The 17,115-nt window shown below is 45.6% G+C and overlaps 4 protein-coding genes across 4 annotated transcripts; 2 read left to right on the top strand and 2 right to left on the bottom strand.

The window, feature by feature from the left end:
- Window positions 1-3,238: 3,238 nt before the first annotated feature.
- N7495_008444 (uncharacterized protein) lies at window positions 3,239-3,451 on the top strand (the record flags this gene model as incomplete). The annotated part of the gene is made up of 1 exon (XM_057211095.1): window positions 3,239-3,451. The coding sequence occupies one exon, from the start codon at window positions 3,239-3,241 to the stop codon at window positions 3,449-3,451; it is 213 nt and encodes a 70-aa protein (XP_057060638.1).
- Window positions 3,452-8,204: 4,753 nt separating this feature from the next.
- Window positions 8,205-9,535, top strand: N7495_008443 (uncharacterized protein; the record flags this gene model as incomplete). Its single annotated transcript, XM_057211094.1, has 2 exons — window positions 8,205-8,414; window positions 8,474-9,535. 2 exons carry the CDS (start codon window positions 8,205-8,207, stop codon window positions 9,533-9,535), a joined length of 1,272 nt encoding a protein of 423 aa, XP_057060637.1.
- A 2,765-nt stretch (window positions 9,536-12,300) lies between these two features.
- On the bottom strand, window positions 12,301-12,599 carry N7495_008442 (uncharacterized protein; the record flags this gene model as incomplete). The annotated part of the gene is made up of 2 exons (XM_057211093.1): window positions 12,301-12,404; window positions 12,509-12,599. 2 exons carry the CDS (start codon window positions 12,597-12,599, stop codon window positions 12,301-12,303), a joined length of 195 nt encoding a protein of 64 aa, XP_057060636.1.
- A 1,157-nt stretch (window positions 12,600-13,756) lies between these two features.
- On the bottom strand, window positions 13,757-16,774 carry N7495_008441 (ATP-dependent helicase; the record flags this gene model as incomplete). Its single annotated transcript, XM_057211092.1, has 2 exons — window positions 13,757-16,342; window positions 16,406-16,774. The coding sequence occupies 2 exons, from the start codon at window positions 16,772-16,774 to the stop codon at window positions 13,757-13,759; spliced, it is 2,955 nt and encodes a 984-aa protein (XP_057060635.1).
- Between the last annotated feature and the right edge of the window lie 341 nt (window positions 16,775-17,115).

Below are 17,115 nucleotides of genomic sequence, written 5' to 3'. Positions count from 1 at the left end.
TGTCGCCAAAAACCAGGGCTCAGCTGAATAAAATGATGGGGACCCTTGCTCAGCCAATCCGGGCTGTCTGCGACCGGGTTGAAGATTGCAGATGAGGATTGCTTCTAGTGCTAGTTACATTATGGTGCAGTAACTAGTTGGTTCTCCTTGGTTGTTAGGCGTGCCACGTCAGAAGTGTAGCCACCTTTGACCATGAGTCTTAACATGAGAGGCCGCGGTCAGGAGTTCACGATGCATTTCATATGTATCAGACGACACCCACTAAGACCCATCTGGTAGGATATGTTGTGCATGTTATTCATCTCTGATTGTTTTTGAAGATCAGTAGCCAACGAAAAAAGGTGGCTGAGAGCTGACTAGGATGAATGATTGGACTGTTCTACGGCAAACCTGCAGGAGGGGAAGGACAACAGACCCCTGTGTCCACACAAGCTATCTTTTCCCCGATTCCACTTATGATTTGACTCTTTGGAAAATCCATCTCACATGGACTATAAAATAGTTCCAAGTTGTGATTCAGCTGGCATTGATAAGCTGAACTGAGGGGTAGATCGGGGCTATCGAGGGTTGGCTCTTTGTTCTCCCAGCCCCCTAATTCATTTCCAAGGTTTAGTACGTGCTTGGGCCGAAGTCGACAGCTCACTGGATTTTGGTGTAAGGATTAGTCCCTAATTTGCACTTCCCATGTGCCGGCAATATGGAATATACGGATATACCACTACGTACAGATCGAACTCAATTCAAGATTTCCCTCGTATGTTACGATCTAAGTTACACTGCTTTGATCCACTTGACAGATTCTAGATCTGGCCCCCAACCTCCATTTCAAATGAGCCTTGGAAACAGCTTTATGGTTCAAACGAAACAGCCTCGGAGACCTGAAGCAGATACCTGGATAGATTTCCAAGATTGATATCATTTGTCAATGGTATCTACCTAGGTATCTACATATGTATATATATATATATAGATAATATTGGGCGTTTTAGTGCCTTAATTGCGTACGAAGATCAGGTTTGACTGGACTAGAACCTTCCAAGGCCCACTAGGATGCAGCGAGGATCCGTGCTGTGTGTCGATTATTCCGACATGTTACGTCTAATGAAATGAGTGGCTATCACAGTCAATCGTATGAATCGGAAACGGGAAGAGTAGCCCTAGGCAGATCGACATTAATATAAACACGAGTCAATCCGACGTGATCACCAAATCAGCACGCGTAGAAGTCTTTGCCTAGTTTTTACCGGGATATGCGCTATGAAGATATTGGATGAGCCGTCCAAGTATGGATAATGGCCGAGCCGCGAATGCATATCAATTGATGATGTTTGTGAAATTCTGTAGCTAAAGCGCTGTGGATTCAATTCCGAAATACCATGATACCAGGCCTTTCTGCCTTTTCGTTCAATGGCACAGTAAAGTATGGGACGCGACTGATGACGAAGTGAGTAGGCTTCTAAGGTTAATTGAGTTAGTTATGGGGCAGATGTATTATTACCCGTACCTCCATTACTACGTAAACCTGCAGGGGTCCCCAAGTCTGTAAGGCTGTAGTACTACAACATTATGTACTGAACTTTCCAGTGGTTCTGTGTCTTGACTCTTTTTACACGTTTAACTCTAAACTCCGTACAGAATACTGAATACTGAATACTGAATACTGAAAACTGAAAACCAATATACCCCATTAGGTAAAGTTGGAGCTCAAGAGTGGATATTTTCATTACGGGTAATCCCCACTTTGTTTTCGTACACTAGCCCTAATTAAGTCTAGTGAAGCACTAATTAGCCTTCCAGCTCCGATTACCTTTTTTACCTTTCTTTAAATCAGATACGTCTTGTCCAAGAACCTGGAACAGGGCCAATGTAATGCCTTTTTTGGTTCATGCATTGTCCTTGACAAATACGAGTAGATCTCGGATTCAAAATAGCAGTCACATTCTATGCTTAGACGAGATTCCCGATGAAAAAGGGGCCTATAACGCGGAGGGAAAAAATCTTCCATAACCACGGTTAGCAGTCATGGTCTCGCCGAAAAGGGTCGGTCATATTGTCACCATCCGATTTCTCTTTGATAATTGAACACTCCTTATTCGTTGAAGGTGCTCCACCCGAAGATTTTGCTGGACCCAGTGAGATTTGACAGCTGCTGGATTTGAAACTCCGTTAAGAATGAAATGTTCCAATCTTGGAAATTTATATTAACCTTGGAAGGATCGCAGATCGTGATTAAGATGTCTATATCTCACAACGTCACACTTAAATCTCCTATAGTTCACATCCCGAGATGGTTTTATCCGATACGACTGAAACATACTATGAACGAATCCTCCGTAAGGTTGACGCGTGTTGTCCACGACCCTGGAACCGCTTTCAACTTAAGGAGCGTTCAAGTTCTCGGAGAGATATTGAAGGTGGAGTTGTGTCCACTATGTTAGGCGCGTAAAAAAAAAAACTTCAACGTTTACACCCCGCAGAGGTGTATTGGTACGTACAAGAAAGAAAAGAAAAAAAATTCGCTGCTAGAAAACCGTGTAACTTTACTTACATTAAGGAAACATGAGGCAGTATCGATATTGATAAAAAAAACCCCATAGATGATGACATAGATCCCGAAGTCTTCTGGGCGATATTTAGGCTGCTTTCATCCTGAACCTTCCAAGGTTGAGTGCGCTTATGGCAATATAAATTGAGCCGTGGACGGGTGCTTTAATATAGATCGGGACCGCTATAAATATCCTTACAACTAGTGCCCGATACCTCTCTATATAGACAATTTTTAGCCAGAATTCCAACAGAAGTCTCAAATTAAAGTCACTCATGCAATATCCGCTTGGTCCGATAACTTGGTTGTCACATCAAAACCATACAAAGTAGTAAGCCGATCAAGGTGGGGCAGAACAGATTTGAATATGTTGTCCCGAGCGTCGGACACGATGAAAAAAAAGGAAACCCTGTTTCTACCATGGTTACAGCGTGTCGGCACGGCCCTGCCGTTATTGGAAGTGGAGTTCTGGCTATGTACGGAAAGACGAGATTTCGATTCATGGTTGCGGTTGAAAGCTACCGATACAAGTTATTTTTGTATTGTTTATGGTATATCCCACGGCAGATTTCTTCTCAGGTTGGAGTATCACCCGGGCGGCAGAAGATAATTTTTATTGATTAACCTCCAAATAATTTAGGCCTAGCCAACTGGTTCCAATCTCCAGCCTTACTTGGTTATACTTCAAACAGTATGCGTACCGCATGGACGGGTCAAAATGCCAAGAGTAAATGCATTGACTTTGGACGCAGACAGTCATTTCACAGAGTCCAAATGTACGTCAAAATGCAGGTACTACGTACTGCATACCTGGATAGCAAACAGACCCTGCATGTGGTGGATCCAACGCAGGAATGCGAGACTATGGTCGAGATGCTCTGTACCGAGCATATGGTTCTCAAATGAGATGACACAGGATATTTTCTCCCTTACTTGGGTGCAGAAATGTGATTTGAGGTGCCGCGGAAACAAACGTGGGAACAGAGTAAACACAGTGGGCACTTTGCAAGAAAGTTGACAAATTGTGGTCCTGACTTGTGCTTCAAGCAAGGGACATGGTCTGCACTTGCGTTTATCTTGTTGGCAGTTGCAGGCTCAGACCATTAGCTGAATCAAGGCTTTGGTCAGAGAGATTGTGGTCAGCATTCTGGCGTGGTGAGGGATTAAGCTCCCCGGCTATATTTGCTTCGAGGTTGACACGAGAATTTTGAGGATTAACGCCCCTGGGCAATTGGCGAACCACATATTATCAGAACCTTGGAAAGTCCAAAGTTCGAATGAATGTCGGAGTATGGCTACCCTAAGCTAGGATAAATTTAGCCATCACTATATCCTGGCCCGGGAGAGAATGCCGTTCCAGACCAGGCGGTAAATACTTAGGTATATGAGATGCACTCTAAAGGCTGTTATACTCCACTGCTCTCGGTAGTCAACCCAAATTGAATATCATTTCCAGCCACGACCAGTATTATCGGACCACCTGTCCAGTCAACTCCTTTTAGCAAAAGGCGGTTTCTAAGTGGAAGAAGCGGGTGGGCGCATCGCATCAGCGAACTAGTTTGCAAGCCATCCGGACGCGCTATGGCTTCCTTCGTCCTCCGTCGACCGGAATGAACATTTCAAGAACAATGCATTGCCAATTAATCCATCCTTGGCCCCCAATTAACCCCTCCCCTTTTTTACGGGATAAAATCTAAGATGTTGATTCAATAAAATGTAAAGGATCAATGACTACTGGTTCACATCAAATTGCGATGAGCTAAGTTGTTTCAAAGTATACTCCGTAACTGGAATTTGCGTCTTGAGGTGGCAGCTGGTAGGACAGAGAACTTGGCGGGAGCTAGCTACGGAGTACTATCGATATTAATGAGCGGTGAATACTCATCGCTCCGGTCTTAATTTAGAGATGACACGGATTTTAAGAAGAGTAGGAAGTGAAAGAGCACGAGGCTATAGGGCTAGAACTAGAACTAGATACAGAAAATGACAAAAGGAAGAGGAAATAGAATAGACAATTCAAATGAATTCAAATATTGTAGAGATTTAGGCTTCAACTGAAACATGGAGTCTAGAAAGAAGCTTCTTGAAACTCTAGGCGAACACTAATATGTATACTAAGACGAAGTGCCTAATGACAGAGGATTAACTTTATTCAAGTCGACTTCATTAGCCCTAGTATGAGGATTGGTTTATGTGACATCAACATTGTGGATGCGAGAACTCGAACATGTTTGCGATATAGTTCTGCCATCTGTATTAGATGTCCCTTGGCCTTTTTTTTCTATTTTATTTTCCCCTGTCTACCACGAGGCAGTCCAGGTAATCAAATGTGAGCCATAGTCTAAGGATGGCCTAGGGGGCAAAAGACCAACGCATAGATCGGCATGCCCAGTCTAGTATAGTATAGTGTCTCCGTAGTCCGTATTGTAGCGCATTTGCAGATCCCACAGAATCAATAAAGTGGGAGATTCGTATTACTAGACAAAGGGAATGGGAAGATTAAACGCGAAACGCGACTTCTAGTGGAGTTCAGAATGATAGAGTTTAACTCTGTGGCTTTAAGAAGAAGGCAAAAGGGCAAGAAAGACCCCGCTTAGGTCGAAACGAAATGTGGGGATGTGGAAAGGAGAGATGATGATGTTATGAAAAGAAAGGAATCGAAACCTTATATAACGACATATTTAGTGGAGAGTAATACTACGTCGATAGTAAGTACTACGCAACAAAGAAAGTAAAATTGGTTCCAGGTAACGCGTTCAGGAGAGAAACGAAGTACAGTATACAATCCATGGAAAGGCCGGGGAACGTGGACCTCTTGATTTCGTGACCGGTTTTTACCATTTTAAGACGGGATCAAATCCGGGATCAAATCCCTGCAGAGGCTGATGCTTTATTGGTGTTAACGGATAAGCTGAAAGGTGGAGAAATGGACAAGGACCAGTCAGATGTTGGAACATATGAGATAACATGTAGTAGGAGTATATCATGATGATATTATGGGAATTAGGGAATTAGGGAATTAGGAATTACGGTGAGGAACGGACTAAAGAATGAAACTTAGCATAATTGATTTCTCTCGAATCCTTGTAATTTTCAGGAGATCGAAATACTTGTGGATTATGCGGAGTCAAAATGACTGGGTCGCGGCTTACGGTCGGCAACGCGATTAAGTGCTTGGATTTGACGTACATAATACTTAAGGGGTTTATCTAAACGGAATACATAGTATAGGTACTTAGGTACTTTAGAGGCCGAGTATCTTCTAAATATGATACCTGGTATATATAGGTACGCAAATAGATACGTAGATAGAATGAAGTATAGTGTAATATAGAAAATACTTAGGGCAGAAGGGATTTATTCCTGATCTTTCTACGTATTGTCCAAGTGGAGTGTATATATCCGTAATACGCAACGTCTTCCAAAGTTCTAGTACACAACGCTACACCTCAGATTTGATTGGCAATTATCTCTCTAGAATATCATATGTATTACTGCAAAACAACTGGTAAAGACTGGAACATTGCTTCAAAACAGTTTCAAACCATTATATCCTTGCAGGGAGGTTGAACAACCCACCCCTTACCCATTATACCTGTATTCCAGTAATACTAGAATACTGGACCAGTTCAGCCTCCACTCGGAAACCACGTAATAACCAATACGTACTTTTTAGTACCGCACAGCTAAGCTAGCCTGGTCTACCTCCGTCTTCTGTCTCAACTCTTCTTCTTCTTCTTTTCTTTCCCACCATCCGCCTGGAGAGAGAAATTTGTATTCCTCCTCCTTGTACTCCCTCTCTCCCCTTTCTCTTCTTCTATACTTCTTCCCTTTATCTCCCCCCCTCCCCTTCCCCTGGCCAATCTGTGGAGTTCACGGAGTCTAGTTGAAATCGTTTCAACCTGCAGACCTCCTGTCGAGTTCGAATCCCCTCCTCGATCTTGAAATTCCTCCTACTTCGACGCTTGTTAGCTCAAACGGCGATCCCTGTTCTTTCGTCCTGTCCTGCGGTGCCCTCCTGATCCCCCGGACCCTCGAAAACCTCCCTGTTCCAGCTCCTGCCGGTTAGACGAGCGACAGTTGTGGGGACTTCATCTCGAAATATCTCTGTATACTTCGAATGATACGAGGACTTTTGTGTTTTCGATTCATAGATTGCAGAATCTTAAAGTTTGAGTAAGTTAGAAAAAAAAATCAATCAGGAAGAATGTGTTGCCCGATTTCGATACTTCCGAGAATTAAGCCGAAAAATTGTTCAATCATGCCACAAATGCGAGAGATATTGTCGACAAATAAGGAGATGGCGTGGACTCAACGCCTTGTTAGCTTTGGCCTGAAAAATTGATCCGAAAAAAAAAAGGAGTCGCGGTTCTCGGGTCAGACTGACGAGTCTCCGTCTGCTGAACACGACATCCCTCTTAGGGCTAAATGTTGGACACGAGAATAATCTTAAGCTTGCTGATGGCTCAACATGTTGCCTCAGGAGTGGGATGTCGACACCAGGGTTATGAATGGCGGGGGTGGTCCTCGAAAAGGGAAATTTTGGCCTCAGGGGGGGATATCATATTCATATGCAAGACTGTGTGGAATGCTTTTCTACAGGGTCCCTGTCCAAATATCCCCGGGGACAACCTCGTTATTCAACTTGAACTGTCATCTCCTCTTTTGGAAGGGTCTAATTAAGGGGCCATGAAAATCTTCTCAACTGGAGTCCAACATACCGAGAGTCGACAATGACACCTGGGCAACACATACCTGATAGTGATAACTACTGATTATATTGTTGAATAAGCTCACTGACCTGCCATTGCCTCATTTTAGGACCGGTTCCATTGACTTTTGGTATTTTTCCACTCTAAAGTGTGGATAATCTCAAAGTCGTTGAACGACCTCATACTTCAGCCTTCTTTTCAATCTTCCGGAGGTTCATCCAGAACACGTTCACTCGTGAAGTGTACGTTCCTTGTCATTTTCATTTCTTTGCTGCACGTTCCTTTTTCCCCTGATGATCTTGACCCCCTTCCTAGGGTGGTCCTGTATCCTGCACTCCACATTCCGCAGTACACTAGCCTAGGGGTGAGGACGTTCACTCGTGCTTCATCTTTTGCACTGGTATCCAACAGAATCTCAATTCAACGGATCATTCCTGCGTTCGTGCCTAGCTTAGATGCCATCTCGGTAAGGGCGCCTTGCTGCCCTCTTCCCAAGGCCGTCGATCTAGGTCGAAGGCTTTTTTTCGAAGTAGCAGTACCCCTCTTTTGGACTTGATATCTAATGTCACTTCCCTCGCTACCATCATTTTTTCCCACCCACACACTGTCATTCTTCCCTCACCTCGTCTTTCATTAATTTTAATATTCTAATTCTTGACGACCGAAGTCAAACGCTAATACGAGAACTCACAACAGCTTTCAATTCGTTGAAGACATCCTCTCGGTTTCCCTCTTCGTCTAAACAGCACTGCGGACTATTGTCTCTGTGCTGGTTCATTCTTTAATCACCTTCCAACACTGTCATTCATTTGAACTACTTAATCCGACTGTCATTCTCTTAATTTCCGTCGTTTCCTGAAAGCTATTAACTCTTTCCGGCTTCATTCTTTTTGGTTATCAGCGAAGCTTGACAAATCGAATCCTTCTTACACAACCCTGCACCCATCATGGACTATATTCGCCCTCGCTCCGGCTACCAGCCATGTGATACTTTCTTCATCGAAGATGACTACCGTCTGCGCGCCGAGAAGCAAGCTAAGGATGAGCACGACAAGCTCGTTGCTCGTGAACGCCAACATGCTATTGCTGCACAGCTGTCCAAGATCACTAGCGGAGAGCTTCGAGATGATATCCTGAGCCACATGCTTGAGATGGATGTATGTTCCCTTCCAGTCCATTAACCATCTTTCACCTTGTTGACACTCTTTTTTTCTAGAGCCAAACGCTTCCCGACGTTGAGTCCATAGATATTCAGACCGAAATTCAATGGTTCATGCGCCCCTATCTGCTTGACTTCCTCATCGAGGCACACACTGCATTCCAGCTCTTGCCATCGACACTGTTCTTGGCTATCAACCTCTTGGATCGTTACTGCTCTAAGCGTGTGGTGTACAAACGTCACTATCAATTGGTGGGCTGTGCGGCTCTCCTCATCGCAGCCAAGTACAACGACAAGAAAGACCGGGTCCCCACTGTCAAGGAGCTTAAATCAATGTGCTGCTCCCTCTATGACGATGACATGTTTATCCAGATGGAGTGGCACGTGCTCCAGACCCTCGGTTGGACTATTGGTCACCCAACCGTCGATGCCTTCTTGCAAATGGCTGTGCTTGACGAGGCCCACGACGCAGAAGTCGAGAATATGGCCCTCTACATCTTGGAGATTGCCCTTTTCCACAGGGACTTCGTCTCCAAGCAGTCGTCGGAGCTCGCTCGTGCCGCACTCGCATTGTCCCGGTGCATTCTGAGTCGGCCCCAACCCCGCCACACGCAATGGGCTTCTCAATACGACTCGATGACTCTCGTCGCTCTCTCCCAGCAACTTCACCAGCCCTCGGCTGTCGTTGCCCGGAAGTACGCCTCAGCTACATACTCGCGAGTTTCTAAGGTTATGGAGAACTTCCTTAATCGCCAGGCGTCGTTAACCAACTACGCCCGTTGCACACCTCCTGTCGAGACCCCCATGGAGTCCAAACCTTACAATGGTGAAATCGGCCTGGCCACTCCTCAGAAGTCTTCGCACTTGACCGCTGTTCCCCACGGTTACCTTACTCCCCCGATCACTCCCGAAAATGTAGCCTTTGCACAGACCCAGATGGCTGCCCACTCCACTGCGGCCGCATGCTCTCCTTCGCCAGCTTCATCTTCAGATATGCAATACATGAACACTGAGGCCTACTCGCAACAGGAGGTAATGTACATGTCACAGCAACAGCACCTGCAGTTCCAATCGCAGGCTCAAATGGTCATTGACCCTGTGTACGCTGGCGCAATCTAAGAAACCATTTAGCCAAAAGGGACGACGTCAGAGCAGCTATTCAAAAGCGTTTGTTTTCGGCGTCTTGTATCTCAATTTTCGGTTCATTTGTTTTATCCTTGCCCAGCATGCATTTGATTTGCAGAAGTCACTTGTTCGACCCCCGGTTCATTACAACCCTAATCTTTGCCTGTACTTCTGCGTCTGAGTGCTAATAATCCCCGACACTTGACCTCTCCATCCTCCATCTTGCTTCGATTTGCCTTTGCATTCGGCTTCAGTCCTTCAAGACCAGAGTCCGAGATCAGCCCCTTCTTTTCTTGTCTAAAAAATTGCATACCCTTCTTTTACCTTTGTCCCAATTTTTCTTTTTCTTTTTTTTTTTCTTTTCTGGGTCATTGTCTGCATTTTCGATATCTTTTCCAACATAGCATTGCACGAGCGAGCCATTCTGATTTGATTTGCATCTTTTTGTCATATCCCCCACGCACTTCATTTCTTTTTGTCGAGAGAAAAAGGAAACGATTCCCTCGACCACTTTACTTCTGCTGCGCGCCTGTTGGCGCTGCGCCTTTCCCAACTTACCACTAGACGATCGTTCGCAGTTCTACTATCTGCCTTGAATCACTACCCCTACCCCTACCCCTACCCCTACCCCAACACCATCCCCATTCCCAACATCCCATCTTATCGAAAAAAAAAATAGTCTTTAATGTGTCTAGCCTTTCGCTTCTGGCCTCGATCACCGAGCTCAGAGAGGAATGAGCTATCTCGCAAGTCTGATGTCTCGATTTTATTTCTTCGAGACAGGTTTTCGTGAGATAGATCACACGGGCCACAAAAAAAGCAGAAAATGAGAGAAAACCTGCAAAAAATATGGCGGTCTCCTGGGGTGAGAGACCTGAGATTGAAAATTTGACAATCCCCCAAACCCAACCCCCAATCTTTCTGTACTTAGTTCGAAAATGTCCTTGATCTCTGGCTAAAAGCTTGAGCAAGGTCGTTAGTTTCTTTTGTGGAATGCCAATTAATGATATCCACTCTTCTACTCAGCTGAGCTTATTCTGTAATTGTAAAATTTTCGTAGTCGGGTGTAGATTCTAGATTTACGTCGTGTTCTATCTATGTATCTAGGGGGATTCCCTGTCCCTCGATGTAGCCCATCAACCACCTGGTCACTTATGGATGATTCTCAACACCGTGGAAACTTGACTCCACGCCCATACTGTCTAAGTGACTACTACACATTAGGTGCTCAAATGTTCTACTGATCATTCATTCCAGCTCCATTCAACGCATGTGAGTATATACTCACGTTCTTATTCAAGTACCTCATAACCTAGGGTATAACCAACGGGACATCGGATAAAATGGATTCATTCAAACCCTCTTGAAACCAAATTTGATACAATCACCACCAGGGCAAACCCAGTAAGTCAAGATTACCTACCTAGATATAAAGTCTCATTCGTGAAATTGATAGCTAACACTGCATGTGTTAGGCAGGGAATATCGTCCCAACAGGCCTTGAATTAGAACATCAAAGTCCAACTGGGCAGCTGTCAACTATCAACATTGAACATTGAACATTGAACATTCCACCCATACAGGAAATCGCTAGCGACCCGCTCGAGACACCGGGCGTCCTACGTACGTAGTGCAACCTAGTCCACTTTCATACTTACGCCCGTTATCTCTCAGAATTCTATCTTCCGAGATCCAATTATCTCGTGACATCTAGAATATGTTCCGATATCTTCCTTCTCTCCCGGTCTCTTCCTTAACATTCCATTCTCAGGCTACAGCACATAGTGTAGATAAGTATGCCAACTCAAGCTTTTGATCTAGCCCTGGAGATATGTTGTGGATCCCTGGAATACCCAAGTGAATCATGTGACCAGTCACAAGCGGCCTAGAGCTATCCGTAAAGAGTAGGATGTAAACACCAGAGGGTTCATCGTTTCATCTAGACAAGCACCTTTACCTTTGATCTATCTACATAGTATCTAATTAATTGAAACCGTATTTTCCTCACTATTTGGAATTTGCAGCGGAAAAAAAAGGGTTACTCCATTTTAACTACTAAGCCACTGAGGTAGACCCAGATCCAGATTCAGTATGGCAAATTATGATTCCCATTTCCACGCTATGCTTTGTGAAGACACCCAATCCACAGAACCTTGAATAAAATACATAAAAATCACGTGAACCCTTGTAGTTGAAGAAAAGGGAAAGAGAAGAGAGGAGAGAGACAGTAAAGAAAACAGAGCCCCAAACTTGAAAAAAAAAAAACCGCTGCAAATATTGATGATGATACAAGGGGACCTCGAGAAGAAGAAAATGGAAGTGGATCTCCCATCCCCAGAAATAGCACAATAGTAACACTGGGGTTTGTAGGACAGCCACATTGGCAATGACGACGGGCAATGACGACGAGCAACAAAAGGCCGGACTCCGGAATTCGAGTCAGGAGGGAAGGGAAATGTGACATACAGATCCAATCCATATATCGAAATCCAAGATAGGGAGGAAACAAGGGAAAAAAAGGTAATCGGGAAATTACCCTGTCAATTACCGCTTAGCTTTTGGCGGGTTTAGCCTTCATTCCTAGCCCTGTCACTTTTCCCCAGGCCGCGCGGGTAAGCAAGCCAAACAATGAAGACGAAATGAGTTCTTCGTACTTCGTAGGTTGAAAGAAGCCCAGAACTACCTAGAGGTAGTACATGGTTTCCGCTCTGGTCATGCGTCTGGGTCTGAACGTTGCAATTGCCGCCGTCTGTCCTAAACTATTTCCAGCGTTGTTTGTCCCAATCAGACGGTCTCGTTTCGTCATATGTCTGGCCACCCTTGTTATGGATAATGACCGGGGGTTTGCGGATAGGACGGGCGGCTGAACCATAGTGCATCTGCATTAGCCTGAATCTGAATGAATTCGACAAGGGAGAATAGGTAGATGTTGGTGGATAGGGGGGTGGATGCTCTGGACTGGCATACCTCTGACTTGGACTTCTGCTATGACATCTTGGTCACTACTGCCTCTGCTGGACAGAGTGGAATTTGAGTCGTTGGTGACTTTGTGTGGCATTTTGTTTGGATTGAATAGAGATTGTGAGGAGAGTAGTAAACAGCAATTCAGATTTGTGAGATGGAGGGGTGGTTGATGCCTGGCAGTGTTGAACTGCTTTTTCGAGATCGAATCGATCTATGAAGTATAGGACGGGTACTTGGTACTTGGTATATTATAAAGTAGGTAAGCTTGGAAGTGGAAGAAAAGCAACGAAGTTGAAAAGATGATAGAGAATAGAGTACGACGTATGTTCAATCAGGGCCTTTATGTATAACCCCGGACCATTCCCAATCGAGCGTTCATCTGATCTACCCCGGAGAAAGAGAAAGCGAAGTATCCAGGGAAAAGAAAGCTTTCAGAATGGATCGACCTGGATGGTAATTGGTATTAGTATTATTGATATTATTGGAAAGGAGAAGTGCATGATTGGGTTAGAAGCTAAGTTGTAAAGTAGGGCAGCCAGTGAGAATAAATACAGATTACAATACGTGTACTATAGATCCACAGTGGATCCAATAATAGATTAGCAGTAAATCGATACATATGGACTCTTCTCTTTCGTACTCTCTTCGTTGATATTGTAATGAATTCCTGAGCTCTTCACCGCTCTATTTCAATGCTCCATCCTCGCGTAATGCATCTCCCTTTGTTTCTCACCGACTCACTCCACTTCGGTCCAGGTTCATTTTACGTGGTACCTCTGCTTAGTCCTTTCCCCGGAGAAGCTTGATCGTCGCGGTTATGGCGTAGTTCTGCATCCAATAGCATCATTATATTTTCCCCTGATCTACCTTACCCACTGGATATTATACGGAGTCTAGTGTGAATACGTGTACGTACTAGTCCTTCAGCAATGATGCAAAATATACCTTTTTCGTCGCTACAACTTATGTTTCTCCAGCTAGGGGCAAAGGCTCTAGTGGATGTGTCAATTTACGCTACCTAGGTAGACCGACTCCCCCAGATGGTCCTGAGCTGCTCAAGTTTGCGTATTCATGTCTGCTGATAATCGGCCTAAATTCTTCAATTTGGGTACGAGGTAGATAGAGGATGAATATGAAGTTTGTTCCTCATTCCGTCTGACTCACAAAGGTACTGAGGTACCTAATTACGGAGTACGATATGGTATGTGGAGTGTACATGTAAATATAGCTGAGACTGAAATCTTTTCTCCATCAGCGAGCTGGACCATCTCCCTCCCGCTTCATCCGGTCCTGCCATCCATTCATGCTCCGACGAATCCCTAACGTCCGACGCACCGGCGGTTGCTGTTGGACCATAGACATAGTGGTCTTGTGGAACGTCGTAGATGGCAGATAGGTGGAGCTGTTATGTTTCACGTCTTCCGTCTCGGCCCGTGCTTCTGAGCTGTTTTCTTTTGCTTGTAGCATACGGGCGGGTTTCACGGCCGGTTGCGACGGCGCGGCCATCCACGAGTAATTGCTTGGCTCGGTGGGCTCTAGGTTTGGTCGTGATGGGCGAAGTGGCCGAGGTTGAAGACGGTGAGAGATTAGCGCTGGTGAAACCACTTGCGCTCCTGAATGTAGTCTTGGGGGGTGGGTTAGATGGCTGGTTCGCACTAGTTGACTTGCAGGATCAATAGTTGACATGGGCGTTCGCTTCTGGGAGGCTCCTGGTCCACTGAAGAAGTTGGAAATGCTAGCCTGCGTCAACCCGTCTTTGTGATTGGAGCCTTTCGCCTTTGTGGCTGGGGCTTGGGCTGGTTCGTTAGCTACATTGGAGGTTAGATCGATAACCGTAGGCTGGTTGCTTGCTGCTGTAGCTACAAAATCGCGCGCAGATGTAAAGCCTGTGGAGATTGTCGTAGGCGTTATGAAGTTTGACGTGTTGCCCGTACTAAGAGCACCGCTTGCGAGATAGGTCGTCGTCATTGGCTGATGATTATCAGATCGACGTCGCTTAGGCCATGGCTCACCAGACGGGTTGTCAGGTCTTTTCCATTCAGACTCCGGGTCGCGTTTCTCCTCACCCTCGGGTGTCCATTGATCATCGAGGGTTGATGGAAGAGAACTAAGTGATTTGTACATGTCATCTGGAGAGGGCCGCGGCCGCCGTAAGATATCAGAGATTGAGTAGACAACATTTTCGTGAAATTGAGGGCCCACAGGGCGAAAACGGGTTTTGATTAGCTTTGAAGGAAGAAATGGAGTCAAGGTGGTTGACGAATCCTCGCCCTCGCCCATCCTTGGCTGGCGCAGAGGAAGGCTTAGATACAACAAGGCCTGCGCTCGGGTCATCGCAACATACAGTAATCGCCTTTCTTCGTCAACCACCTCTGCTCGCGAGTGAGGGATGCTTCCATTGTACACGGCTGGGATGAAGACTACAGGCCACTCCAGACCTTTGGCTGCGTGAATGGTGGAGATTGTGATTTTCTCAGTTATCTGCTCACCCTCTTCATTTGTTGTGGCCTCGGTGGCTAGGGCAACATTGGCCAGGAATCGAGACAGAGATTCCTCACCGGCATGCGTCTCTTGCTGCTCGATGCCTTCAATCTCGGGCAGATCATTCTCTTGGTCTGCCTCCTCACCAGAGAGTGCGCTTTCATTCGCTTGCCCCATCAGTTCCTTGACGTTCGCCCAGCGACCATCTTCATCCAGCGGATAGGTTCTAATGAGGTATTCTTGGAACGAGAGACTGTCGGTGACATACTCTAGGAGAATGCGTGGCGCTGAGGCATCCTGGCACTCTTGTAATTTTAGCTTCGCCGCCTCAATCAGCTTCATTAAAGAACAAAGCCCTTGCTCTGCAGCCTTCTGTAACTTCTTTTCTGTAGACCGGCGCCCTTGTATTACATCTTTGATGTACGCCCACAGGGGAATCTTGGCCTTTTCCGCACCGCTGGTCAGCTGTCTGATTGTTTCATCGCCCACCCGTCGTGGGGGAACATTGATGATGGCGAGCAGAGCATCAGTGTTTTCAGCATGGCTGACCACCCTCAAATAGTTGACCAAGGTCTTGACCTCTGTACGATCAAAGAATTTTCGCCCGCCAACCATTTTGTAGGGGATACCGGCTCGGCCGAACGCCGTTTCAATTCGTGTCGATAACGAGGTCGATCTCAGTAGCACTGCGAAATCGGACATTTTCAAGACACCACCCATCATTGCAATGCAGCGCTTGATTTCCAAGACCATCCAGTTTGCTTCTGCAGTCACTGTGGGGAGTTTTCTCAATACAGGCATAGTCCCAAAAGTATGAGTAGCCTGTAACTTTTTGGCGGGACGCGTGGTATCCTGCTCAATTACTTCCTGAGCTGAATTCAAAATAGATGCTGAAGAGCGATAATTTGATTCGAGGAGCACAACAGACGTGTGTGTATATCGCCGCTGCATACGCTTGAGATTTTGAATCTCCGCAGAGCGGAATCCGTATATACTCTGATCGGGATCACCAACGATTGTGATGCGCCGGTTCTTTGAAGCAAAGAGGTTCATCAACTCATACTGGATGATGTTCGTATCTTGGAACTCGTCCACCAGGACAGCCTGAACGTTAGATACACAGTCTGGGTGTGCTCTGAGAAGATCTCCACACCGAAGTAAGAGATCATCGTAATCCACGAGATTCGATGCTGCGAGTGCTGCTTCATATTGGCGGTAGATATCTACCAGTTCCATTTCTTCAGCCTTGGCTGTCTCAGCCAGGGCATCTGGAGAAATTCCATGAGCTTTATGGCGTGATATCCGCCCTAGGGCAGCCTTCACCTCGATGACAGAATTCAGGCGTTTGATAATTCGCTGGCAATCTCCGTAAACAAAAAAGGGATTGAAAAAGAAAGTTCATCTTGATTGACTACTCACACGAAGAATACCCCGACTATCGTCCGAATCTGCGATACCGAATCCCTTCCTTAGCCCAATCAGATAGCCGTATTTGACCAGATACCGCCGACAAATCGAATGAAAAGTCCCTAGGATAAGTCTGCTCTCCAATTGTTTCCCAATCAAAGCCGCTAGACGCACGCGCATCTCTCGGCTTGCCTTGATGGTGAACGTGCAGCAAATGACATCTTGAGGTAGATATCCATGGTGGGAGAGTAAGTACGCGACGCGTGCTGTTAAGGTCTTGGTCTTGCCGGAGCCTGGTGGTGCCAGTACTTGTAAAATTGAATTTGGCGACGTGACGGCTTCACGTTGAGCTGCATTTAAGCCATCAACAATGGGATCCATGACATCGTGTCCTCGAGAGGTAGAGATTCGAGATGCTTGTCACGCCAAGAGGTGCCGATACGCGCTGTCATGTGACTAGAAATAAAGTACCTACATAGATATTTACGAAGAACGAAGTAGTTGGCTCTTACTTATTCCAATGCGAGCGACGAGCTATTATCAAAAAGTAAAATTGGTGATCGTTCCGACGAAATTGTTCCCTAGGTAGACATGGTTATCCATTCCACCTTGACCGAGATTACTCTTCAGAACAAAGTCCCTAAAGGTAGTTACAAAAGTGGAATTTGCGATGGAGGTGATATTTTTAAGTCATTATTTAATTTTGTGTGCTAGAATTATTT

Source organism: Penicillium taxi (assembly GCF_028828555.1).
Source record: "Penicillium taxi strain IBT 34144 chromosome Unknown utg000005l_segment0_segment0, whole genome shotgun sequence".
Taxonomy (NCBI): domain Eukaryota; kingdom Fungi; phylum Ascomycota; class Eurotiomycetes; order Eurotiales; family Aspergillaceae; genus Penicillium; species Penicillium taxi.
Note: the sequence above shows the minus strand (reverse complement) of the source record. Positions and strands in the feature narration are given on the sequence as shown.